Source organism: Lepidochelys kempii, chromosome 9, assembly GCF_965140285.1.
Source record: "Lepidochelys kempii isolate rLepKem1 chromosome 9, rLepKem1.hap1, whole genome shotgun sequence".
NCBI lineage: Eukaryota > Metazoa > Chordata > Testudines > Cheloniidae > Lepidochelys > Lepidochelys kempii.
In genome coordinates, this window is record NC_136388.1 from 7,919,450 (window position 1) to 7,945,634 (window position 26,185).

The window sequence follows — 26,185 nt, forward strand, 5'->3', positions numbered from 1 at the left end:
TGTAGGGAAGCGGGGTGGGGGGCTCTGTGGTTTCGGGGGGGCTGTAGGGAAGCGGGGTGGGGGGCTCTGTGGTTTCAGGGGGGCTGTAGGGAAGCGGGGGGCTCTGTGGTTTCAGGGGGCTGTAGGGAAGCGGGGTGGGGGGCTCTGTGGTTTCGGGGGGGGCTGTAGGGAAGCGGGGGGCTCTGTGGTTTCGGGGGGGCTGTAGGGAAGCGGGGTGGGGGGCTCTGTGGTTTCGGGGGGGGCTGTAGGGAAGCGGGGGGCTCTGTGGTTTCGGGGGGCTGTAGGGAAGCAGGGGCTCTGTGGTTTCGGGGGGCTGTAGGGAAGCGGGGTGGGGGGCTCTGTGGTTTCAGGGGGCTCTGTGGTTTCGGGGGGGGCTGTAGGGAAGCGGGGGGGCTGTAGGGAAGCGGGGGGCTCTGTGGTTTCGGGGGGGCTGTAGGGAAGCGGGGTGGGGGGCTCTGTGGTTTCAGGGGGGGCTGTAGGGAAGCGGGGTGGGGGGCTCTGTGGTTTCGGGGGGGGCTGTAGGGAAGCGGGGTGGGGGGCTCTGTGGTTTCGGGGGGGCTGTAGGGAAGCGGGGTGGGGGCTCTGTGGTTTCAGGGGGGCTGTAGGGAAGCGGGGTGGGGGGCTCTGTGGTTTCGGGGGGGGCTGTAGGGAAGCGGGGGGCTCTGTGGTTTCGGGGGGGGCTGTAGGGAAACGGGGGGCTCTGTGGTTTCGGGGGGGCTGTAGGGAAGCGGGGTGGGGGGCTCTGTGGTTTCGGGGGGGGCTGTAGGGAAGCGGGGGGCTCTGTGGTTTCGGGGGGCTGTAGGGAAGCGGGGGGCTCTGTGGTTTCGGGGGGCTGTAGGGAAGCGGGGTGGGGGGCTCTGTGGTTTCGGGGGGGGCTGTAGGGAAGCGGGGGGCTCTGTGGTTTCGGGGGGCTGTAGGGAAGCGGGGTGGGGGGCTCTGTGGTTTCGGGGGGGCTGTAGGGAAGCGGGGGGCTCTGTGGTTTCGGGGGGCTGTAGGGAAGCGGGGTGGGGGGCTCTGTGGTTTCGGGGGGCTGTAGGGAAGCGGGGTGGGGGGCTCTGTGGTTTCGGGGGGGGCTGTAGGGAAGCGGGGGGCTCTGTGGTTTCGGGGGGCTGTAGGGAAGCGGGGTGGGGGGCTCTGTGGTTTTGGGGGGGCTGTAGGGAAGCGGGGGGCTCTGTGGTTTCGGGGGGCTGTAGGGAAGCGGGGTGGGGGGCTCTGTGGTTTCGGGGGGGGCTGTAGGGAAGCGGGGGGCTCTGTGGTTTCGGGGGGGCTGTAGGGAAGCGGGGTGGGGGGCTCTGTGGTTTCGGGGGGGGCTGTAGGGAAGCGGGGGGCTCTGTGGTTTCGGGGGGCTGTAGGGAAGCGGGGCGGGGGGCTCTGTGGTTTCGGGGGGCTGTAGGGAAGCGGGGGGCTCTGTGGTTTCGGGGGGCTGTAGGGAAGCGGGGTGGGGGGCTCTGTGGTTTCGGGGGGGCTGTAGGGAAGCGGGGGGCTCTGTGGTTTCGGGGGGCTGTAGGGAAGCGGGGTGGGGGGCTCTGTGGTTTCGGGGGGCTGTAGGGAAGCGGGGGGCTCTGTGGTTTCGGGGGGCTGTAGGGAAGCGGGGTGGGGGACTCTGTGGTTTCGGGGGGGGCTGTAGGGAAGCGGGGGGCTCTGTGGTTTCGGGGGGCTGTAGGGAAGCGGGGTGGGGGGCTCTGTGGTTTCGGGGGGGCTGTAGGGAAGCGGGGGGCTCTGTGGTTTCGGGGGGCTGTAGGGAAGCGGGGTGGGGGGCTCTGTGGTTTCGGGGGGGGCTGTAGGGAAACGGGGCGGGGGGCTCTGTGGTTTCGGGGGGGGCTGTAGGGAAGCGGGGCGGGGGGCTCTGTGGTTTCGGGGGGGGCTGTAGGGAAACGGGGGGCTCTGTGGTTTCGGGGGGGCTGTAGGGAAGCGGGGGGCTCTGTGGTTTCGGGGGGGCTGTAGGGAAGCGGGGTGGGGGGCTCTGTGGTTTCGGGGGGGCTGTAGGGAAGCGGGGTGGGGGGCTCTGTGGTTTCGGGGGGCTGTAGGGAAGCGGGGTGGGGGGCTCTGTGGTTTCGGGGGGGGCTGTAGGGAAGCGGGGGCTCTGTGCGGTCAGGGAGGCTGGGAGCGGGGCTCGTTGCTGAGGGGAAGCCGCCGCGCGCGGGGCCGGGCGGGCCGCCCGGGGAGCGGGAGCGGGGCGAGGCCGGGCCGCGCTCTCGCTGCCCAGTGAAGCCCCTGGGACTGGGGGCCGCGGGGGCGGAGCCGGAGCCGGAGCCGCCGGAGTTTGCGCTGTAGCCGGGCGGCGCTGGGACCCGGAGAACAAGGGCGAGGGGGACCCACCCCGCGAGAGGCCGGGCCGGGCCGGGACGCTGTGCTCGGGGGGCTCCGCGCCGGGGCCGAGGGGCGCCGGGCCGGGGGGCGCTCGGGGCCCGGGGGGCTGCGGGCCTGGTCGGGGCCCGGGCGGGGGGCGCCATGGCGGCCGCCGAGACGAAGATCATCTACCACCTGGACGAGCAGGAGACGCCCTACCTGGTGAAGCTGCCGATCCCGGCCGAGCGGGTCACCCTGGGCGACTTCAAGGGCCTCCTCAACCGGCCCAACTACAAGTTCTACTTCAAGTCTATGGACGATGACTTCGGGTGAGTGGTGGGGGGGGCACCCCCGGACTGTGCTGGGGGGCACCCCCCAATCCTGGCCCCGGGCTGTGCTGGGGGGCTCTCTGGGGGGCACCCCCCAATCCTGGCCCCGGGCTGTGCTGGGGGGCTCTCTGGGGGGCACCCCCCAATTCTGGCTCCCGGGGTGTGCTGGGGGGGCACCCCTCCATCCCAGGGCTCCTAGCACCCTCAAATGTCCATGGCTGGGTTAGAAGGTTGGGGGATTTGTACCTTCTTCCCCAAATCCTCTCTCATTTTGGGGCTCCGTAATCTAGTTTTTCTGACACCCCCCCCACAAAAATCTGCATCTCTTCAAGGAGCCACCAACCATGCAGGCACACGCTTAATTTTCCTGTGGAGCCCCTGATCCTTTCCTCTCCCTGGGATATTCACATCCCTTCACCCCATTCTGTCATCTACCTGCGTCCCACTCTTTTCCAGTCTCTGGTGAAGATCCCATTTCTGGCTGAGGAGCTCTGCTCCTCCTCTCTTGCAGAGCACCTGCTTGGGAAGGGGTTGCAGAGCCCGTCTTGCTTGGTTTTTCCCCCCCTCACAGGATTCACAGTTTACACTAGAACTTGTGAGGGGGCGACTGGGGGTTGCAAGTGGCCTATAGTTTCACACTCCTCCTAGCTCCTTTCTACTACAGCCAAAGACTGCCTCAGGCTGTGACCTTGTTCAGTCTCATAAATTAAACAGGGCTGGGCCTGGTTACTGCTTGGATGAGAGTCTTTCAGATAATTCTGAGTGCTGCAGAAAGCTGTGTGTGGGAGTCATTAGGGGGTACTTTCTCTGCTGAGTCCGTTTTGACCCAAATGCCCCAGTCTGGTGTTAGGTCTGGAGATGACCGCTTTTCGTTTAGACTTAGAACCAATGTTGAGCCTATTCATGGTCCTGAAATGAGTTGGTATTACCTTTTGTCCAAATTCCAGTTGAGTTAAGTACATCTTCCTGCCCTACCTTCTCTCTGGAATTTCAGTTGTTTGCACTACATATTCTGTGCCTAAATTGTTGTATCCCGTTGTTGGGTACTGCCAAACTGCTGCTGCCTTCCCTTCAGAGGAGGCTGCATTTCAGTGGTGGGTGAAATGAATTCTCTATGCATATTGAAAAGGAGTACTTGTGGCACCTTAGAGACTAACCAATTTATTTGAGCATAAGCTTTCGTGAGCTACAGCTCACTTCGCTGTAGCTCACGAAAGCTTATGCTCAAATACATTGGTTAGTCTCTAAGGTGCCACAAGTACTCCTTTTCTTTTTGCGAATACAGACTAACACGGCTGTTACTCTGAAACCTGTCTCTATGCATATTGTTTGTAAATAAATGCTTTGGGATCCTTTGAAATATTGATCTCAAAATGAATTGGAACTCTTGACTGCACCACTGCCATAGAGGTGGAAAAGTGTCTGTCTGCATTTGTCAACCAAGAGTAGTAATACATCGCAATGTCTCAAGTTGTGGCCAGGGGGTCTGGTGGAAGCTGCAGGGACCTGTGTTAGGCCTGGTCTTATTTCATAGCTTCACTAATGATCCAGAAGAGGAGGCGTATGGCAGATCAGTGAAATTTGCAGATGAACCAAAACAGGGAGGAGCTGCAGATACCAGTGAGGACAGAGAAATGATACAGAGAGACCCAGTGAGACTAGAAATGGGCTGCAAATAATAAAACAAGGATCATCTTGGACAAATGCAGCTCATTCAATGGGGGAAGGGAATAACCCTAAACCTGGATCCTCTTTGGGTGGAAGAAATCTGCAGTGTGGGAGTGGATGAGAGAGACTGAGGGGGTGGGCAGCAAATCAGACAGGAGTCTGCAGTGTGATATGGGATAAAACGCTGGTCAGTGTGGTTTTGTTTTGGTGCCACGTACTTCTATGCTGCTGAATAAATCATCTAATTGAGGCTGCAGACACAGAGGCCTCAAGTTCTGGAGCAGGGAGGGGAGAGTCTCTCTCTGCCTGACTCTGGGGAGAACCCATCTGGAATGCTGCGTTTAGTTCTGGGTACCTGCTCGTTCAGGGAAGTGTAAGGAGAACGATCTGAGGGTTGGAGGGAGACAGTAAGACTGATCCAGCTGTGGAATTGTTCCCAAGGAAGGGGCGGGGACCCTGTCACATGAGATGTTTTGGTAACTTCTAAATAGTATACAGGAGGGAATAACTTTCAACTGGCCCACGGGGAGGTGGGCTGGCAGGTACCTACTCGGGTCTTGTATCTCCATCTTAGTAAGATGCATGGGGAGGAGAGATCGTAATGATTTGTAGAAGGGCATGGACACTTGCAGTGCCATGTGAATGACTGAAAAGAATTGCTGTGTGATTGAGATAGAAAGGGGTGGTATTCATGTGCACTTATTACTCTTTGCCAGACAATCTGCCCCTTTTCCCCAGGTTGCCCCTTCCCCCAGCACCTGCAAGAAGGAACATGGCTTGTGTGGAGTGAGTCTCCTAAGCCAGCCTGGTTCTGACAGTGGGAGAACTTCTAGAAACTACTTCTTTATGAGGCAGAGGGAATGTTGGAGCCTGAAGGTTCAGTGGCAGCTGGTAAAACAGAAAGGAGAAGCCTCCAGCTGGGATGGGCCTTGGCCCTGGTTCTAAGGAGACAAAACTCCTAGGGAATGAGGGTGAGTTCTCTGCAAGCTGTCTGCCAGGGATGGATGCATTTCACTCTCCCCAGAGTTAGCCAGATTTACCTGCTAATACAGGCCTAACAATTTCCCCTTTCCTCCTCTGCCCTTAGCCCAGGCCTGGTCAATTCCGTCTTTTCCACCTTTCTCCAGGCAGGACAGCTCTGGCATGGCGTTCCCTTGGGAGCTCCGTTCAGCTCTCCACATCCCAAAGCAGCAGTGCAGCCACTGGCTTAGGCCATGTCTTCTCTGTGAGCACTAGGGCAGCACAGCTATGGCACTTTAGTGTGTTAGGGTAGACACTTGCTACGGCGCTGAAGGCGCTTTTCCGTCACTGTAGATAATCCACCTTTCTGAGCAACAGTAGGTGGGTTGATAGAAGAATTCTTCCATTGATCTGGTCATGTCTACCCTGCGGGTTAGGTCAGCACAGCTACAGTGCTCCAGGGTGTGAACTTTTAGCTATGCCAGCCTAACATTTAACTGTAGACCATGCCTTAGCGTGTGGGATTTTCCTTTCTTTTATTTATCTTGGTAACATCTGTTTGCTCTGAGTATCAGGATTGCAGGGAGGCTGATTCAGAGTTTTCATCTCCTTGGAAATGTGAACCAAGATTCTCCTTACTGAGTGCGGAGTTGCAGGGCTGATCAGCAGTTAATGCTAGCCAAAGTGCAGGGTACCCAGCCTTGGAATAAGCGAATCCCAGAACGGTATCTTCTGTGGGAAAAGAAAGAAAGAAACCCAAGAATAATTAATCTTGCAAATTTGGAAGAGGGGAGGGTTAAACAGAGAGGTTGCAAGGTTTCCTGAGCTAGTCCTCATGGGGAAATGTGTTTATTACCCACCCACGAAGCAGGAGTCTGTTGCTGGACTGAGATGCGACAGCTACAAATGGCAGTAAAGTCCCCTTGGGTAAGTCACTTAATCTTTCCGTGCCTCAGTTCCTCATCTGTAAACCAGCCATTATAATACTGCCTCCCATCCTTTGTTTGTCTTGTCTCTTGAGATTGTAAGATCCTCAGGGCAGGGACTCTTACGTGTGTGTGTTTGTGTGTGTGTGTGCAGTGCTTCACCCAACGGGCCCCGATCTCAGTTGATACAGTAATTTAAAAAAAAAAACCCTCTAAAAAATCAGGGTACCCGTGCAAGGACATCACAAACACCACACCTCCTGAAGCCCCATTGTAGCTTGCATGGTTATTCAGTAAGGGTATGGATCTCAGTAATGTGTGAAAAGGCTCCCCCAAGTTGTCATAGTGAAATGGTGTCTTGCTTTGTGCATCACAAATGCAGGTTTCAGAGTAACAGCCGTGTTAGTCTGTATTCGCAAAAAGAAAAGGAGTACTTGTGGCACCTTAGAGACTAACCAATTTATTTGAGCATGAGCTTTCGTGAGCTACAGCTCACTTCATCGGATGCAGGTCTTCTCTGCAGTCTGTGCTATGATACAGTTGCAAGGGTTAAACTAAAGGTGTGATTTTTAAGCCAGTTTAAATTAACCTGGTGCAACTCTGCTTGTGGCTGTTCTCTCAAATCAATTTAAACCAGGTTTTTATTGGTTTAGATTTTACCTGTAACCAATATAACCAGTTTTAAACCAATAGAAGCATGTCCATGTAGTCCTTGCTCTGGTTTAATTTAAGTGGTCTTTTAAACTCATGCAATTTCTGTGTGTGGGTAAACTGTTAGCAACTGGCTCAAGGGTTTCCCTCTTCTCTCCTCTCCCTAAATCCTTAGCTGCCTGAAAGTTTTAATTTTCCCCCTTAGTCTGCTTCTTTTTCTCATAACTCCTCTTGTGCTTAAGGAAGTGGTTGGTCTGAGCGATTGGTTGTTTTGCTTGTCTCCATTGTGCCTTGCCAACTCTTCTGTTCCATTCCATTGCAGTCTCTGGACCTCTGTGATCTCCCCTTTTTTGGCAGTGATAAGACAAACTAGCCCCCATGCCCTTTTGTGCTGCATCAGTGAAGGGACACAAGTGATTTGGAGTGGGATGATGGGGTGCTTCTGCTGCTTCTCCCATTGATTTTTGCTTCTCCCACTTGTATTCAGGAGTTGATTCCAACTTTAACCTTTGAACAGTACCGAGTGATTTCCAGGTCTCAGCTGGCAAGCGAAAATTGGTATCCAACTAATCACCAGCCTGATAACTAATCCAGGCCTGTTTAATTATCACTCTGCTTTCCAAAGATGGGTTCAAGGCTGAGATTAGGAGAACTTTCTGGAGACCGAACAAAGCAGGCCCTGCTGGAATTCCCAGCTTGTGGGTCGGACGCTGTTGGTATTTGGCGACCTCATCTCGCGCACATGTGCATGGGGAAATGTGTTGATGTTTGCTGAGAGGCTGGCTGATTTATTTTTATTGTGGGATCTTTCTGAAGTCAGTGCCAGGAGCCTCTGTCTTCCTGGTTGAGAGTGTTTGGAGACAAGGAATGGATCCTAAACTTAATAAGCAGTGTCAATCCCTAAGAAGTGGTGAGCTGCCTCACAGTGTGCCAGCACTTTGGAGCCTGAGATGATATTTTCTTGTATGCGTAACTTTCTTGTTTGCAGAAGGCTCTTGGCTTTGCCCTGTTCCTGGTGTTAGGTGCTGCTGTCACTCAGACTGGATTGCATGCAGGGAGAGGGTGAGAGAGAATCTGTTGACAATGTAAGTGAGCTTACAAGGCTTGGAAACCTTGTGTGATTTGTTTGCTTACTTATTTCCCTTGTGGTAAGTGGCAATGCCTGTCCTGCACTTCTCCTCCTCCTCCAGCTAGTGACCCACTAACTGTGTCCTTACTCATACTGAGGGGTAGGGTGTATGCTGTCCCTATGGTGTTCAGGGGCTGAGCACAAATCCGTTGCTGAGTCTTTCCTAAGCAGTTAAATTCTAATTGAGGAGAAGAGTTGCTTGTTCCCTGGATGTCCCCCAATCCGCTGCTGCAAAGACAGGAAGGGCTGAGGGGACAAGACAAACGGTTTGGTTGAATTGTAGACGCCTGCAGTGTTGGGTGCTCTGTGTAGCTCTGTTTAGGACAATTCGTCTGACTCAACCTAGAAATCCTTGTGAAAAAGCACCTGGCTCCTAGGACAGAATTGATGTGGTTGGCCGATGCCTAGCATATTGACTGGCCCTCCCCCAACCAGGTTATTCCTTCTCAAGCTGACCAGAAAGCTTGAGGTCCTTGGAGGGCAGTGTTCAGCTCTGAGACATGTTCACAGTACGCTCGTCTATTGCAGTCTCTCCTACTTAGCTGTGAGGGTACAGAGGTCTCCCTGCTGATCAGGTGGGATGGAGTTGCCTGAGTCGGGGCGAATGGTTATTTGCAATGTTTCTTGGGTGTCTGAATGCTGGGCTCTGCACCCACTGACCGGCTGCACTTCCTGCCTTGTAGGCTGCTGAGCACATGGCTAGGGACTGCCAGCCTCTCCCTGCTCTTCTGGCAAGTTTCCACACCATTCTCCCCAGTGTGGTGTGGCACATAGACACTGGAGTTGATCCTAGTCGTGGCTATTGCAGGAGCCTGTTCCTAAGTTGTGGGGAGGAGGCAGAGCAAGAGCACCAGGGCTGGGGTGTCACAGATATGTGTGGGGAGGGTTAGCTGCTCTACTCACTCCAGGATGGCATTGCATGTGCCTACATTGCTGCACCTTCCTGCTCAAACCCAGCTATTAGACTCTGTCGGTGTCCAGCCCTGTCTGTGTTGTGGTTGGCACCATCTTACCGTCCACCATGTTTGATGGCACTCGTACCCGGGCTTCTTTGCCATGGAGAGGTGTTCTGTAAGACAAGCTAGCCAAATTGGGCCCTGTCTACAGTACACAAATAACAAACCTTCACAACCCTTACTGAACTTGGTTGCAGCTAACAATGAATTGAAAAGCTGAACACGGACTTCTTGACACAATTCTGATTTTTGAAAAAGTCTGGAAGGTTTTGTTTTTGTTCTGGTGTGGAACGTAAACCAGTTTTGGGACTTCAAAATTTGTCGTGAAACGGAATTGCTGTCCTCTAGCCATCTCTAGGTGCCTCTGAGCTGAGTTCCAGCATGTTTGATCTGGCATTTTGTCTGTGATCATGGCCAAACATAGCCTTGTTCTCTGCCTGAGCTGCCTGCTCTTGGTTGTTAATGTCACGGTTTCAAGCATGGTTCTCAGCCCATCTGCTGAAATGTATTCCACTGGATTTAACCCTTGTATAAACATGGCCCTTCATCCTTGTTTCCCTGAGTTGCTGTATGCTGTCCATCACAAGGTCCTATTTGGTTATGATGTGGCGAAATGGGAATTTTCTGTAAATTTTTGTGAAACCTATGTGTGCCTCAGTTTCTCCTGTATTTCACATGCCTACCCAGTAGTGGAGGAAAAAGGACTGTTTTCTCTCAGACAGGCTGAGAGAGAGACATGGGTATGAAACGTCTTCTGTATTTTCCACAGTATGCATCCGATGAAGTGAGCTGTAGCTCACGAAAGCTTATGCTTAAATAAATTGGTTAGTCTCTAAGGTGCCACAAGTCCTCCTTTTCTTTTTGTGAATACAGACTAACATGGCTGTTACTCTGAAATGGGTATGAATGTCATTTGTCTGAGCCTGAATGGGTCCTTAAAAGGACTGACTGAGGCTGACCCCATCTGAGTGGAAAATCTGAGAAGACCATGGCAAATCCATTCACCAGGACATTGACACCTGGCAACTGATGCCCAGAGGGAGAGGGGTTTCCCCACCGCTCAGCAGGGAAACTGAGCAAAATCCCCCAGCTCGAGAACAAAGAACTGAGAAGGAGTGAGGTGGAGGGATCGGAGTTGGCTGTTGGAAAGAGTCGGGCCTCTCACCTGGGAACTGCTCCTGGAGGTCAGAGTGAGTGAGAGAGAGAGAGAGAGACAGAGCCTGAACATGGAGTTCATTACAGCTTGGCTGGGCTCTGGGCTAACCAGAATGGGCTTGGACTATGCTTTTACCTTCAGTTCTCTGAGCTCATCTAAGGACTTCCCAGGCTGCGACCAACTGACTGATAAACCTGACGGTTTTTGACACTGAGCGTCACTGCAAATACTAGTGCGTTAATCCCTACAGGGTGGACAAGTCTCTACCAGGGTCTGTCTCAGCTGGACTCTCTGGACGGAGCTCACAGTGTGAAGCAGGAGGGCTGGAGCCCCAGACGTTCAGTCTAGGAGGTGGTGAGGCCTCATGGCCCACCCTGAAGGAAGAGAGATACCCCTTGGGAGTCTGGCACATCGAAGGGATTCCTCCCAGAGACTGTTCCAAAGCTGAGGGCATAGCACCAATCCTATGGATCTGTGACATATGGTTCTGCCAGAAAGGGTGTTTTTTTGTACTCAGTATTAAATTGGCTTCAGTCGCTGACTCTCTTTTCTGAGCTCAGTGGTCTGCCACTGGCTTTCAGTGACAGCAGGCTCTAGTGCTTTGAGTGAAGGAAAGAGGCCTCATGCACATAGCAGCCTGCCAGGGAACATGTGAGACTTTGGTCGGGGGGTATCTCTGGCTTCTGTGGTCAGGACAGTGAGTGCCCTCCCCCAGTGCTCACTGGAAGAATATGATACTGTTGGTTTTCTGGTTTACTTTTGCCTCTTGTCCTATTAGTGAGCTAATGATGACAGTATGGCAGCCATTGTTCGGTCTCCTGGTTTCCATTTAAAATAAATGTTTGAGAGTCTTGTTCTGAACTTGGCAGAGCTCCATTCCGCACAGGGCCCTTCGCTCCCTTTGTAGCCTGGCTGCCTTTCAGCCATGTGTCTGGGTGGTGCTGCTTGGGGGCAATGTTAGTGTCCCCTTTGCCGGGAGCAGTAAGGGGGTGGGATTGCCAGGGAATTAGTGTTGTTGGCTGGCTTGGAGTTGGTGATGCAGATGGTGGTAGCTCGTGCCCCTTGTGCTCATGGCTCAGGATGCTGAGCCCCTGCCAGTCGCTCTCCTCAAGCTTAGCTCCCATGTACATGACTTGTTTGCCCTTGGATTCCCCACCTACTCTCATCTCATTGGGCAGCTCTGTGATTCGTCTCCATTGCAGTGTCCAGTCCAGTGACTGTTGTCGTATATTGTTGTAATAGCTGTATTGTTGTCCTGTTGCAGTCCACTGCCCAGAGGACTGGCTAATCTCTGTCTCCGATGAGGGCTTCTCCTGAACTAGGCAATCGCTGAACTGGTGCCATGCGCTCCCTCGGCAGAGACTCGGGCATGGCTGTGCAAACACTAAGAAACAAGCTTCTGCTCAGTCTTGTGGATCCCCAGGAGGCTGACAGGACCAAATGTGTTTGAGCTGCAGCATTCTGGCCCAGAGACCTCTTGAGCTATGGAAGCTGATGTGCAGAGCTTGGCTTGATATTGCTCAGCCAGGAGGGAAGGGGAGTGCGAAAAGGAATCTCGGTGTGGGTCCCTCAGCAGCTCTTTCTTCACAGTCGTGCTTGGTTTCCATCTTCCTCACAGAAACCAGCCCCTTTTTCTAGGCAGTCAGGCCATACGCCTTTCTCTTTAGCTATGCAGAGCACATTGTTAAAGTTCCTTGTGTCCTTTCTGAGGCTTCTATGATGTAGGTTAGCGGAAGCCACCTGTGTAGCTGTTGGGGGCGGTGTAGGGTGACCAGATGTCCCGATTTTATAGGGACAGTCCCGATTTTTGGGTCTTTTTCTTTATATAGGCTCCTGTTACCCCACACCCCCATCCCAATTTTTCACACTTTCTGTCTGGTGTGGTGGGAAAAGGCTATGCAGACTTCCCACTGCAGCTGATGGGATGTTTCAGTTTATGCAGCTCCTGGAATGAGAGAATCGGTTTGATTCTGCTGATCCGTCACCTCCCCTGCCCGTGAGCTAGCCTTGGCTGCGTCCCATATAAACATCCCAGAGAACACAGCAGTGTCCTGGGCCAGGGCATTGCTTTTACCTGACTCTTTGTGAAAGCCCCTGCAGGGCAGCTGGGCGTGGGTGAGTTTGGTTTGTAGAATGCTGTGCAATCTGCTGATGTGGACATTGCCTGTGTGTTACCCAGTCCTCTGTGCATGCTGGATGCTGTTTGGGTTGCGTGGAGGCTTATCAGATAGGGTGACAGCCAGAACCCTGTTTGGTGTTTCCGATTGATTCCCTCCTCTTTCCCCTCCCACCCTCTTGTTTGTTAGCTGGAGGCTGCTGCCATGACCTTTGCTACCTGGCTGGTGGTTTTCTGGAGTGTTTGTAGTGGGGTGGTTCTGTCTGCAACATCATGTGATCCCAGCCCTCATGGCTGCTTGTTCAGATGGAGCATGTGAACCCCATCATTTCATTCGGGAGTGGGAGGTGTTAGACAAGACTTTGTTGGAAGCTACTGTCCGTAGTACAGTTTTCAGATCAATTCTCCCCGACACATTTTTGAGGCACTTGGAGCAGATCTGATTTTTGGGAGGTTGGGTCAATCTCTCAGCTATTTTGGCTCCATAGCAAAACCTTCCACTCCCTCTGACCACGTCTACAAGAGAGGTCCCAGTCATTATTCTTGTTTATAGAGTGCGCCAGGGTGCTCTGTACTGTGTGCGCCATCCCTGCCTCAAAGGACTCTCAGGCTAAGCAGACGAGCTTTTGTGACTCGCAGATGAGACATATTGGCATCTTCCTGAGCTTCCTTTCTGCTGCTCTGAGGCTCTTGGTCTGGCTTTTCTCTCTCTCCAGCCTTGTGCTGTTGGGACTGTGATAATTACAATGGGCCAGCACAGTTAAGAGCTAAGTTGCTCTGGTAGCTTTGGCAGGCACAGAGTTGGAGCCGGGCTCTTCTCCCCTGGGCTCACAGTTGTACAGGCAGTATTGTTTGGAGTTGGAACAATTATGATTTTATATCAGTTACTTTCTAGATTGGGGGGAAAAAATTCCCTAGAACTGCCCCATCGTGGCTCAAGTCTCCAGGGCAGTGGGAGCAGCATTCAGTCAGTGTGTCATACCGGCTGGGCTTTGAGTTGGTTGTCCCCACTCTGCTCTGCCTGCCTTGCTGGCCAAGATGTAAGTAAAACTACAATGAATTCCCGTAATAATGACTGAACTGGCAGGAAAGAATCAGGCTTGTTGGCCTTGGCATTACAGGCTCCGAACTGCACTTAAGCTTTAAATCCCTGGGAGGGAACAGGCTTCCTCATGCCCCCCAGGGTAGGGACATAGGCTTCCCCATAGAGAGCAGCTGCTAGGAGAGAACTAGCAGCAGCCCTGTCTGGGAAAGTCTTTCCTCTCAGCTGACTTCTGGATCTGCCCTTGCAGTGCTGAGAAGAGCATCTGCTGAATGACCTCCCTCTTTGTTGCCAGCTGTCTCAGTGACTCATGCGGAGTGCTGGGTGTGAATGAGACAGGCTGTGTTTGGGTTTCTCTGTTCTCTGATGCCCAGCAGCTGCTGCCATACACACTAGTCTACCTCAGAGATGAGTCTAAGGGCCAGTCAAACAGGATTGCATTCTGGGAGCTGTGTCACAGGCTTGGATTACAATGGAGAGGACGTTTGTGCTGAAAGTGTAGGCCTAAGAGTCAGGTGCCCTGGATTTTGTTCTTAGCATTGCCACCAATTTACTGACTTTGGCCAAGACACTTCCCTTTTGTGTGCCTTAGAGTCCCCCTCTGTATCATTGGGGTAATACTGACCTACTTTATTGGGCTAGAGATTAGTGTTTGGAACGTGCTTTAAGATCCTTGGCTGGGATGTGCTGAGAAAGGGCCAGGTCTTATTCTAGCCTCATGGGGTGAATTCCAGAGGGATTTATTGTACAGACAGGGTTCCTCCTGAGTTGTTAGTAATGTGGGTGTCCTAAGAACTTTGCTAGGATTTCTGATGGAATTCTTTCCTAAACTGGCCCCTTGTGATGTGTCAGCTGTAAATCCAACCCTTTCCGGCTCTGTAGTGAGTACCAGGGTCTGAAGAGAGAGCACAGAGGCTAGCAGTGAAAAAGGCCTGTGGATGTGTGCTCATCTAGGCCTTGTCTTCTCTAGGGGAAAAAATGTTTTATTTTTACCATTAGTGTTTATCTCTGCCTGTTAACGTGTGTTAAAAGTACAACTGCCTTATCCATAACTTTACCACGTTAATTACCATCAGTGCTTAATTTGTAATGAAAGAGGTGCCGGGTCTCAAGCAGTATTTTTACTTTCATAACTAATGTGGCAAGCATCGGTGCCGGGGCTATGAACTGCCAAACCTAGAGGTGCCTCAGCCCCGGCACAAATTAAGCACTGGTTACTATCTGTTGGCAAAACAAACTTTTTTCTTAGTTTGGATGCACCCCCAGTCTGGCTTGCAGATACTGGGGCAGTTTTATTCTCTAATGCACTTTTTCTAGTGTTTTGCCCCAGTTTAGTTTTAAATGTCTGAAGCAGTTGGATTCCCACCTCTTTTCTAGGAAAATGATTTCCCTGGCAGGTTTCTCTCCTGGCAGAGTTCTCGCTGATAGCTTATGTTATTCCTTTTCTTAATAATATTCTCTTTCTCCTACCTACACTCCACTGTCTTCCCCTGAATAGCTTTTCATTTCTAGGTTTCAGAGGAACAGCCGTGTTAGTCTGTATTCGCAAAAAGAAAAGGAGTACTTGTGGCACCTTAGAGACTAACCAATTTATTTGAGCATGAGCTTTCGTGAGCTACAGCTCACTTCATCAGATGTTTACCGTGGAAACTGCAGCAGACTTTATATACACACAGAAATCATGTATTGTTTCATGATTTCTGTGTGTATATAAAGTCTGCTGCAGTTTCCACGGTAAACATCTGATGAAGTGAGCTGTAGCTCACGAAAGCTCATGCTCAAATAAATTGGTTAGTCTCTAAGGTGCCACAAGTACTCCTTTTCTTTTTTCATTTCTAGGAGGCTAGTAGCAAGTCACTGTACCTGTGACTCAAGAGTCCTGTGGGTAATCTATACGTGGGCAAACCAAACTGTTCACTGTTGGAGATTTTTATGCTGTTTGGGAGGAGAGCATCATGTACCTAATGTACAATGAACCCTGCAGGGCAGCTTCTGGTCTACCCTTTTGTGTTCATTGCAGTGTCTGAGTCATTAAATAGCTGGGGGTAATGTGCAAAATATTGCACTAAGTGTGACTTTGGTACTTGATGTGATCACCAGTTTGTTGGCAAAGCTTTGAGAGTGCAGAGAAGTTCATTAGGGTGCTAGTCATTGTGGTAGCTGACTCATCCGTGTGTTACTTAGACCTTCCTAATGCAACCTCTCTATTCCCACAAGTGAAATCAGACTAGGCCAGGAGATGCCTTCATTGTAGTATGGTAGAGGGACTTGCATTATAGATACATTTTCAGAAACGTACAACTTTCTCCCCAAAGGGCCCTCTTGGATAAGATTTCTCATGTTAACTGGAGCCAAAAGGTGGATTATTTTGGTATGCTGATAGGATTTTGTTTGTCTGGACCTTCTCTCCCACCTCCCCCTCCCCCAAGAATCATGGTGTGTTTGTCACCCAATTCAGCTGCCTTTTTATGCACGTATATCTTTAATCTGGGCCCTTTTGAATCTTCTAGTCCCCCCAGCTGACACAACCCTCCATGTGGCCAATGCCTTGGGCTGTGCTAAGTATGGGGAAATTGCCTGCTGCTTGTGTGCTCTTCCTGAGATGTGGAGTTCATATGCACCTGAGTTGAGATGTGCACAGTAGTCACATGCCTGTGTTTCTATGTGATCCTGTCTGGATCTCCCAGTCTTTCAAATGCGTTGTCATAAAGCGCTCCCCGTGACTTAACTGCGGGGCAAGGAGAGACATTCCATGCAAATGCTGTATTATTGCTTCAATACGGCTAAGAGTGAGGGAAGTGGAAGTCCTGGGTCACATAACAACTCTGCCCATCCTGCAAATACACTGGGGCAGGAAGTGGATCTGTTGCTGAGCATAATTATCAGCAATGGGCCACTCTGAAGTGGTGGTGGAAAAGGTTTAACTAACTGCTAGTGTAACCACTTTTCAACACTGCAACAGAACTCAGTATTCTGTTGTTTATTCACATAATAGCTGCAGCTTGGGCAGAAGCAAGGCAAGTCCTACCACCTTTCACTGTGTCTTTTCCCTGCTCTGGAGAGACCGCTACAGGATTGGGGCCTGGCAACCTAGATTTGCTGAGACCGCCAAGAAGAGGACCAATTTGTGCCAGTTGTGACAGTGATCCAAGAGAAGCAAGGGAGCCAAAGCAGAATGACTTTAATTTTGAGGGGTTTCAGAGTAACAGCTGTGTTAGTCTGTATTCGCAAAAAGAAAAGGAGTACTTGTGGCACCTTAGAGACTAACCAATTTATTTGAGCATGAGCTTTCGTGAGCTACAGCTAGCTCACGAAAGCTCATGCTCAAATAAATTGGTTAGTCTCTAAGGTGCCACAAGTACTCCTTTTCTTTTTAATTTTGAGAACAGCCTGGGAAGGGCTGGGGCTGCTGGGACTTTCCCTGTCCTGCACATTTGGCTAAGCTGCTGCTTGGAGCAGTATGCCATTCCTTGAGGGAGTGCTTGACTTGACTGGTCAGTGTTAGTTTTGTTCTGTAACTTGCTCGCTCCCTGGGTCTCTGTTCAGTCCCAGCACATCCTCTTTCTTACTAGGTGGAATCAGAGCATCTATCTTTCTTTTCTTGTTCTTCCAGTTGCCAAAACCAGTGTCCCCTTCCCTTCTGTTTCGCTTCCCTGGACCCCCAGGTCTGGTGTTTGCATGGCGCTGGGGGTAGTGCAGAAGGCAGGACTAAACCAAGAGACTTTGGCCTGGTTTACACTAAGGGGTTAGGTTGAATTTAGCCACGTTAGGTTGATTTAAAAATGACTAGGTCCATGCAACCAACCCCGTTCCGTCGACCTAAAGGGCTATTAAAATCAACTTCTGCACTCCTCCCAACGAGGGGAGTAGTGCTAAAATCGATCTTGCTGTGTCGAATTTGGGATAGTGTGGACACAAATCGATGGTATTGGCCTCCGAGAGCTATCCCAGAGTGCTCCATTGTGACTGCTCTGGACAGCACTTTGAACTCCGATGCATTAGCCAGGTACACAGGAAAAGCCCCGGGAACTTTTGAATTTCATTTCCTGTTTGGAAGTCGTGGCGAACTCAGCAGCACAGGTGACCATATAGTCCCCCCAGAATCGTAGAGCGTAGAATGTTCCTACGCTCCCCGTATCATCTCCGTCCCTGAGGTTACCATAGATTAGAAGGCAAAAAAAACGCACTCGCGATGACATGTTTTCCGAGATCATGCAGTCCTCCCGCACTGATAGGGCACAGCTTAATGTATGGAGGCATTCAGTGGCAGAGACCAGGAAAGAATTAAGTGAGCACGAAGAGCAGAGGCAGAACGTGATGCTGAGGCTAATGGGGGAGCAAACGGACATGATGAAGTGTCTGTTGGAGCTGCAGGAAAGTCAACAAGACCACAGACCCCCTCTGCATTCACTGTATAACCGCCTGCCCTCCTCCCCGTGTTCCATAGCCTCCTCACCCAGATGCCCAAGAATGCGGGTAGGGGGAGGCTCCGGGCACCCAGCCACTCCACTCCAGAGGATGGCCAAAGCAACAGAAGGCTGACATTCAAACAGTTTGCTTATTGTAGCCACACTAAAAATCAATGTGGCTTTGTCCTTCCTCCTCCCCTTCCCCACCCGGGCTACCTTGTCCGTTATCTTATTTTTGTTTTTAATTAATAAAGAAAGAATGCATGGTTTCAAAACAATAATTACTTTATTTTGAAGCGGGGAGGATGGTTGGCTTACAGGGAATTAAAATCAATAAAGGGGGGTGGGTTTGCATCAAGGAGAAACATACACAACTGTCACACCGAAGCCTGGCCAGTCATGAAACTGGTTTTCAAAGCCCCTCTGATGCGCAGCACACCTTGCTGTGCTCCTCTAATCGCCTGGTGTCTGGCTGCTCAAAATTGGACTCCAGGCGATTTGCCTCAATCTCCCACCTTGCCATAAACGTCTCCCCATTACTCTTACAGATATTATGGAGCACACAGCAAGCAGCAATAACAATAGGAATCTTGGTTGCGCTGAGCTCTGACCTAGTCAGCAGACAGCGCCAGCGAGCTTTTAAACGTCCAAAGGCACATTCTACCACCATTCTGCACTTGCTCAGCCTATAGTTGAACTGCTCCTTACTATTGTCCAGGCTTCATGAGCCATGGGAGCAAGGGGTAGGCTGGGGTGGGTGCGACCTCATGGTGCTGCCAGCTGGGAGAGCAGCCTGAGGCAGAAGCCTCCAGCTCGCATGATATTCCAGGCAGGACTGAATCTCCGTGAGACGAAACTTAAAGAAGAGACTAACTTGGAGTCTCTGGGTCCCATTTGGTGCTCCAAGAGGAGGATAGCCATGTCTGTCCAGGCGCCCCTGATCAACCTCACCAAGGTCTGCCAGGAGCACCCAGGAGACGCATGATGGCTATCAGTCCTACTTCACCATCTGCTGCGAAGGCAAGGAGCTGCTGCCATGTAGCAATGCAGTACTGCGTCTGCCAGCAGCACCCAGGAGACATACAGTGACGGTGAGCTGAGCAATCTCCATGCTTGCTGTGGTGTGGCGTCTGCATGGGTAACCCAGGAAAAAAGGCACGAAATGATTGTCTGCCGTTGCTTTCACGGAGGGAGGGGGGGCCTGACTACATGTACCCCAAATCACCCACGACAATGTTTTTGCCCCATCAGGCATTGGGAACTTAACCCAGAATTCCAGTGGGCAGCGGGGACTGTGGGATAGCTACCCACGGTGCACAGCTCTGTAAGTCGATGCTAGCCACGGTAGTGAGGACACACTCTGCCGACTTAATATGCTTGCTGTGGACATACGCAATCGACTGTATAAAATCGGTTTCTAAAAATCGACTTTTATAAATCGACCTAATTTTGTAGTGTAGACATACCCTTTGATTTGCCTGGAAAATAATCTTTGTTATGGTGGCCCTGCTGAGAGTCCATGCTTGTCCTACAGTAGGTGCATTGCTCTAGTGCTGGGTCCTGCCTCTGGGGAAGAGCCTGAGAAATGGCTGGATTTAGTATAAAATGCTCTTAAGATCTGTCCCATTCAGAATTCATTCTGTGAATTTCTTTCAACTTCCTCTGAAATGACTGTACTGGCCACTGTTGGAGTCAGGAGACTAGGCTAGCTGGTCCAGTGGTCTGGTCTGGTCTGGTCTGGTCTGGTCTGGTCTGGTCTGTCGGTTCCTATTGTCCATGCCTCCTCCTCCCCCAGTAGACAGGTGTATTTCTGTAACTGTCTCCTTGCAGGCTGATCATTCCAGCCACATTGTTTTTGGTGCTTTTCTTTGAATTCTTCCCAGTTTGCTGACATTTGTCTGGTGGGCACTCTATACAGTACTATGTGTGTGATTTCTTCCTTCCCTGCTTGGCTGTGGTGCAGAGGAGTTGTCCAGTGATTGCTCCTGCTGTGGTTGGAAATAGTTCTCAAGCTGGCTCTCGCTCTCCTCCCCTGCATCTGGGAGGAGAGCGAGAGCCAGCAGGGGAATTGGTGCAACTGCTCGCCCTCCCTTCCACCAAAAGATATGCTGGGATGTAGAGTCCCGGATCCGTGACTATCCAGTTGTTTCTTAAGCCATCATCCGCAGCTGCCCTGGCCCGACTTTTGGAAAGGGGCATATCCACTTTTTTGTGGTTCCGTCTGTCATTGTCTGGGGCTGTTGCTTTGTCATACTATAAAAGGAGGTGATTTGGTGCTTGTTATTTCTCCCCTGTTGGCTTTGTAGAGGCTGTCTGTGTAGGCACAGAGTGCCCTGGTCAGGAGAGAAGTTGCTGTTGATAGTCCCACAGGCCATCTGGAGACTTTGTGAGCCTGTGGAGAAAAGGACTCAGGATTCTGCCGCTCCCCACAGCTGCCCCTCTCTGTCCTTACAGGGCATTTCATTGTAAATGGGAGCAGGGTGTAGAAGGAACATAGTTGCTTATCTGAAGTCATGTGTTTGGGAAAGAGCCTGTGTGAAATTTACGTTTGCTAGGGCTGAGAAACATGACTTTGTCCTTTAGATGCTGCTTCAAAGGAAATAGCCATCAAGGCCCAAGAATGGAGCTTTGTAGTTGCTCCCACATAAGGAAGCAGCACTGGCTTCTGCTCACTGTGGGAAGCGGAGGTGCCCCATCAGTGGGTGCACTGCCTGCCATTGTCCAGCCCAGCATCCCATATGGAGTCATCCTCATGCTGGCCTCAGAGGTGTATGAGTAGAACTCTCAACCTCACCCACTGCCCTTGCTTTACAAGCCCCTCTGGGCAGCTGCACTGTGGGAGGCCGTAGGTGCTGAGACTACTGGAACCTTCTGGCCTAGAGTCTGATTAGCAAGGTTGTGCCTTCTCCTTCATCCCGAATGTCTCATGTTTGGGCTTCCCCCTCCCCGCCCTTCCCAGTACTCTTGCACTGTTGGATGGGGCAGTGTGAGGGTAGTATGTGATGGTTGGCGACAGTTTTCCCTCTAATTTTTCCCACACATATGCGGAAAGAATTTTGTTATGTGCACTGATATGGAGATGATGTGTCACACATCACCTCCGTATTGGTGCACATACGCAAAATTCATGTGGCAGGGGTGGGGCCGAGGGGTTCAGAATGTGGGAGAGGGCTCAGGGTTGGGGCAGAGGGTTGGGGTATGGAGGGTGAGGGCTCTGGCTACGGGTGCCAGCTCTGGGGAGGGGCTGGGGATGGGAGGCTTTGGGTGCAGGCTGCCCCGGGGCTACAGCAGGGTGACACCTCTCCCTGGGCTGGACTGGGTTGGGGCCGGGGGAGGGGTGCCTGTCCCCTTGCCGTGGCGGGTCCGGGGCTGGGTTGGGGCTGGGAGAGGGGTGCCTCTCCTAGGCCCAGCCCAGCCCCGGATCTGCCGTAGTTGGGGAAGAGGCGCCCCTCCCCCTCCTCTGGCCACAACCTAGCCCCGGCCCAGACCTGCTGTGGCCAGGGGAGAGGTGCTTATCCCGGGGCCCCAGCCCCGGAGCTGCCATGGTGGAGAGAGGCGCTTCTCCCTGCTGCAGCCCTGAGCGCCTGTGCGGTGCTTAATAGGCTGCCGCGCAGCTGTGAAGCTTAGGTGGAACTTTGGTCGGTGACATGAGGCCAGGGTGCACTCAGAGGCCATTTTGTTGCCTCCTCCCCCTCCCTGGGCAGATCTGTTGTTAAACACATACCGATTGTTCACGGGGTGGGGGGGAATAAATCCAGTGAATAGTCACTGTCCTCCCAACAAATGTGTGCCCAGGACTCATACGTGATTTGGAGGTGTCTGCCTGGTTTTGTGCCTGACCAGTTCTGCTCTGCAAGGAGGCTGCACTGCTGACTGGTCCAGGAATATGGTCTGAGAACAAAGGGGCTGTGCTGGGATGGGCCTGTTGTGCGGAGAGGCCAGGAGGAGGGGCTGCTGGTGAGCGAATTGTTTTGTGGTGACTCCCTTGTTCCCCAGGTGTGGAGGTTGAGTTGCTCAGATCCCCTCTTCTCCCTTTTTGCCTCTCTTTGCTCTCCCGCTGAGTTGATGCTTTTCCAGGAATGAGCTGTTCTGCTAACCCAGCACATTCCACAACATCAGCATTTTTTTGGCAGGAGCTTTGCCTGCTGTTAAGAAAGAGCTGGAGCTGGCTGGGCTTCTCTCCTCCAAAGGCCAAGGAAGGAGGGCCTCCTCCTGCCTGCTACATTGCACACACAGGGGCTCATTGATCTTCTCATCCCTGCCTGCCACACTACATGTACTGGCAGTGGTGTGGGTCAACTCCTTTGTTGCAGTATTCCTCCATATCCCTGGAGAGCTCTTTGCACCTCCTTGCTTTGATGTTTCCCTTGCTTCTCGCTTTAACCCCTGTAAGGTCCCAGCCCCTGCAGGTAAAACAGAGAGCGTGTTACGTTCTCAGGCAGCCTGGAAAACAGTAACATATTGCAAAAAGAAAAGGAGGACTTGTGGCACCTTAGAGACTAACCAATTTATTTGAGCATAAGCTTTCGTGCAGCTCAGATAAATTGGTTAGTCTCTGAGATGCCACAAGTACTCCTTTTCTTTTTGCGAATACAGACTAACATGGCTGTTACTCTGAAGTAAGATATTGGAAGAACTGCAGAGATTCCATAGAGAGCTCATTAACGAGCTACTAAATAAGAATGTGAAGTACACCGGATTTGTTGTAAGCACTGGGTTAGCTACTGCCATTGGCCCCGTAGATCTTTCCTTCCATCTAACTGGCTAGTCCCTGCTTTTTCCTCAGCATTCCAATGGGAGCTGAGCTCTGTTCTGCTTGACATCATCAAGCTGGCAATTCCTGTTGGATAGTTAGTTGGTACGTTGGTGAGTTTCTTCTCTCTTCTGTCAGCAAGCGTTGCAAGGGGAGTTGACATCCAGGTACTACAGTGATGGGTGCTGTATCGTGTGCTTAATCCCTATGTTCGTATCTTTGACATTGCTGTGGCGTCTCCCAGCTGCTTGGATCCAACTGGAGCTGAGCAGCACGGTAGGCTAGGCTCTGTTGTTTTTGTTGGCCACCCCTCACCATTCAGATGAACCTTAAAAGCCACCTTCGGATTGTGTTTAGCCCACCCTAATATATATCCATCTTCTTTCAGTTGCAGCTTCTCTGAGCCAGTTTTCCCTCAGCAGGAGCCCAGCTTTCAGTCCTGGGTATGTTGTTATGTCTGCTGGCTTGTCCAAGGTTTCCTGAATTTGTCTGTAGGGAGTTTTTTACCCAGAGGCCCTTCATTCATTCCCCCAGTGTGGTCCCTTTAGGCTTATCTGCTACCTTTGTGGTTGACCTTGTAGACTAGCTCATTCTGCCCCAATGAGTTGAAGCTGCTTGGATTACAGGAGTGGGGAGATGGGCTTATTTTTAGTTGGGGTGTTTCCTTTTGCCCTAGCCAGAGGTCATGAAAGTGGCTTTGAACCTTCAGAGACCTGGAGAATGGCTCCTTTGATGGCTTCTTTAAACATTGTTGTGGGGGTGGATGCCAGAGGTGTCTGCTGGGCAGGGCAAAATTAATTAATGTGGAAATGCCTCTGTGTCTCCTGCAGTTTTTCCCCCAGCTTCCTGTGTCTGTCCAGACTGACAGGTCTGTGGAGCTTGTGCAGGGTGGGTCCTACAGCCAGATGGTTACTCTGCAGCTCGCAGAGATCCAGGTGGGAGAGGCCACTGTGGGTCTTTGGCTTAATTTGATTTCTGGGCCTCGTGCGTAGTTTAGTTAAATCTTGGTGCTAGACAGGCCTCTGAGGTCAGTTTGCTTATTTCCAAATCCTGTTCCTTCTGCATCTCTGGGCTGGATCAACACTCAGTCCTGGGTGGGGTGGCATGGAAGGGGGTGCCCTCTTCACTGAGCACAAATCCAGCAGGAGCTGAGTGTGTCTGCCACCTCCAGCTCTGGGACATAGGGCCTGAGCTGGTTTCTTTTCCAATCATTGAAAGGGCTATTCTAATGCTTGAGTGTCTGTCTAGGGCAGAGAAATCATAACAGGAACCATCTTCTTATTGTGTGTACGGTGCCTAGTTCGGTGGGGCCCCGATCCCTAACTGGGACCTGTACACTATATTGTAGTATAATAATAGGTGCCTTGACAAGGCCTCATGACTGCAGTGATGTGAAGCAGGCCAAAGGAGCTCTTTAGGAGCTGGGAACTATAAAGAACTTGCCCAACAGTGACAAAGGAACAGTGAGTGACCAAGGTTTCATTGAAGTCAGAGTGCTCAGCCCTTGGGCTGGGGAGAATTTCACGCCCCCTTTGCCTGTTCTCAGTTTGAAGGAGTCATGGCCCTGAGTAGCCCTGCTGAAAAAAATCCTGCATGACTGATTCCTTAGATTCCAAGGTCACAAGGGACCATTGTGACCATCTAGTGTTATCACCTGTATAAAACAGGTCATAGAAGTTCCCCACAGTAATTCCTTTTTAATACAGTATATCTGAGGGAGCGTGGGAGGGAAGTTGTTACAGTTGGGTATGCGCATGTTCAGTCTTTTGCTCCTTCACTGGCTCCATTACTTCCCTTAGCAATAGGAGCACCAGGGGGTAAGACTGGTTTTGAGAGACTGTTGAGTTGGCAGGCCAAAAATGGCAGAGCTTGGTGATGTGCTTTAGTTCCTGGGTGTGGCTTTCCCTGCTGCCTCTGTGAGCAAGCAGTGAAACAAAACTTGAAGACTCCTTGTAAAGTTCATTTTATGACTTATGCAGGAGAACAGATGACAGGTGCTTGCTATGGCACTGTGTTATTGTAGGGTCCCAGTTTCGCAGATCAGTTGCTTTACAATCCCTGCTTCCCAAAAACCTTAAACGAAGGCAACTGTGTGATGAAGTTCTCAGCAGCACATTGGGACCAGATGATGGAGACACTTGAGGACAGTTGGGGTACAGTATATTGCCTTCTGAGAGGGAAGGCTCAAGGGAGCTGGTGTGCAGTTGAGTCTGTAAGCTCCTTGTGCTACGAAATTGGAATGCCGAGGAAGGTATTGCTCGTGGGGGCTTGGGAAAGGAGTTTGAAGGGACGCGACAGTCTCATCTTGTGCTCCTAGAGCCCTTCTCACCCCAGCATGCCTTACAGACTTCGTGCATGTGCATCTCCCAGCCATAAAACGTAGTTCAGTTGGAGGTTGCCTCAGTTACTTCAGTGGAAGTGTAATGTAAGGTTGCGCTCAACATTGAGTTCTAGCCTTTCTGAGAAAATGCCACTGTTCTGTGATGGGTTTTTCCTTAAAATAAATTAAGCTTTTTGCTTATGAATTTCCTTAAATTGAAAAAAAACCCTCTGTTCTGAAGTTTTTCCTGATCTTCAGCCTGCAACTGCCATTGCTGAATTGAATCTCCTAGCTCACTGCTTTACTCTGAGGCATTCCTTTCCATCCTTGGTATAATACATGCCTCAGATGCTTTGTGATCACATTATTGCCCCCTCTTCCATTCTCAACCTCTTCCCCACCCCTCAAACTATGCGGATTTGGGTTTTCTGATCTCTTCTCCATAAGTAAGTTCCCGGGTGCTCTTGATAATTTCAGTGGCTTTTCTCTGTACTTCCTTCCGTTTGTCATTATCTTTCTGTTAATGAGGCTTCAGAAGTGAACACGATTCTGGATGCGGTCATCCCAAAGATGCTCTGGAGGGAGTCTATCCCCTTTGTGCCCAAGAATATCGCTGCATACGCAGCTCAAAACTGCATATCCAGAGATAGCTACTCTCACCCCCAGGCTTCTCGAATGTTTCCATGTTTCTACTTCTGGGTTTCTCCTTCCCACTGAATCTCTCTCTCTCTCTTTTGCCAGATGCATTAGCTTTCCTGCGCATCCCTGGTAGCCAGTGGGCCCTGTCTAGGAGAGCCCTGGGCTGGAGTGATTCCCATAGCTCCCCCATAGCCAGCACTGCTGTGTCAGCAGGAGGCACTGCAGGGAAATGGGAGAGGCTAAGACTCCAGCAGCTGCATTTGAGGCTACCTGGTAGTGGCTCTGGAGCCCAGGGGCTCCATCGGGGACACAGGCCAGCAGTCTCCAAGTACTTGTTTGATTTCAGCTGCCTCCTCTCCCCCTGCCCCATTCCTGTTACCTTCCCCTCACCCCCATCCATCCTGCTGTAATATATGAAATCCCCTGTGCTTGTGAGCCTGGGATTGGGTCTCTCCGGAGGACACTCTGCACTCCTCTCATCCATGTGGAGTGATGGGACCAAGATGAATCCCAGCCTCCCTGCCCCAAAGCTACTAGCCTGCAGGAAATTCCCTGCTTGGTCACCTCTGCCGGTGGAGGGGCTGGCAGCCTGGAGGGTGGTGTTGGGGAGGAGCAGTTGGCTCTGCTGGAGGGAGAAGGCTGCAGGAGGGTAGGGGTCTGATGAGGGCCTGAGCTGGCTTCCTCGCCTCCCTCTCTATTCACAGGCTGCCTCTGCCCCTCCCCCACCGGCATGGGAGCAGATGTGCTGCTTGTGTCAGCGTCTCAGCAGACAACTGTTTCACGGATACCCAGCAAGCCCAACCCTAGCTCCTGCGGCCCTCCCCCAGCCTGGCTCCGTGTAC

General features: G+C 51.6%; 1 protein-coding gene across 4 annotated transcripts in view; it reads left to right on the forward strand.

Annotated features, from left to right (window-relative positions):
• Positions 1 to 2,406: 2,406 nt before the first annotated feature.
• DVL3 (dishevelled segment polarity protein 3) overlaps positions 2,407 to 26,185 on the forward strand; it is a 45,519-nt gene continuing 21,740 nt past the window's right edge. For 3 of the 4 annotated variants that reach the window (XM_073359179.1, XM_073359182.1, XM_073359183.2), the window contains exon 1: positions 2,407 to 2,618. In XM_073359179.1, coding sequence (XP_073215280.1) covers positions 2,452 to 2,618 — 167 coding nt within the window. In that variant the 5' untranslated portion in view covers positions 2,407 to 2,451. The remainder of the gene's footprint in view (positions 2,619 to 26,185) is intronic. The other variant, XM_073359180.2, reaches the window with a different exon arrangement.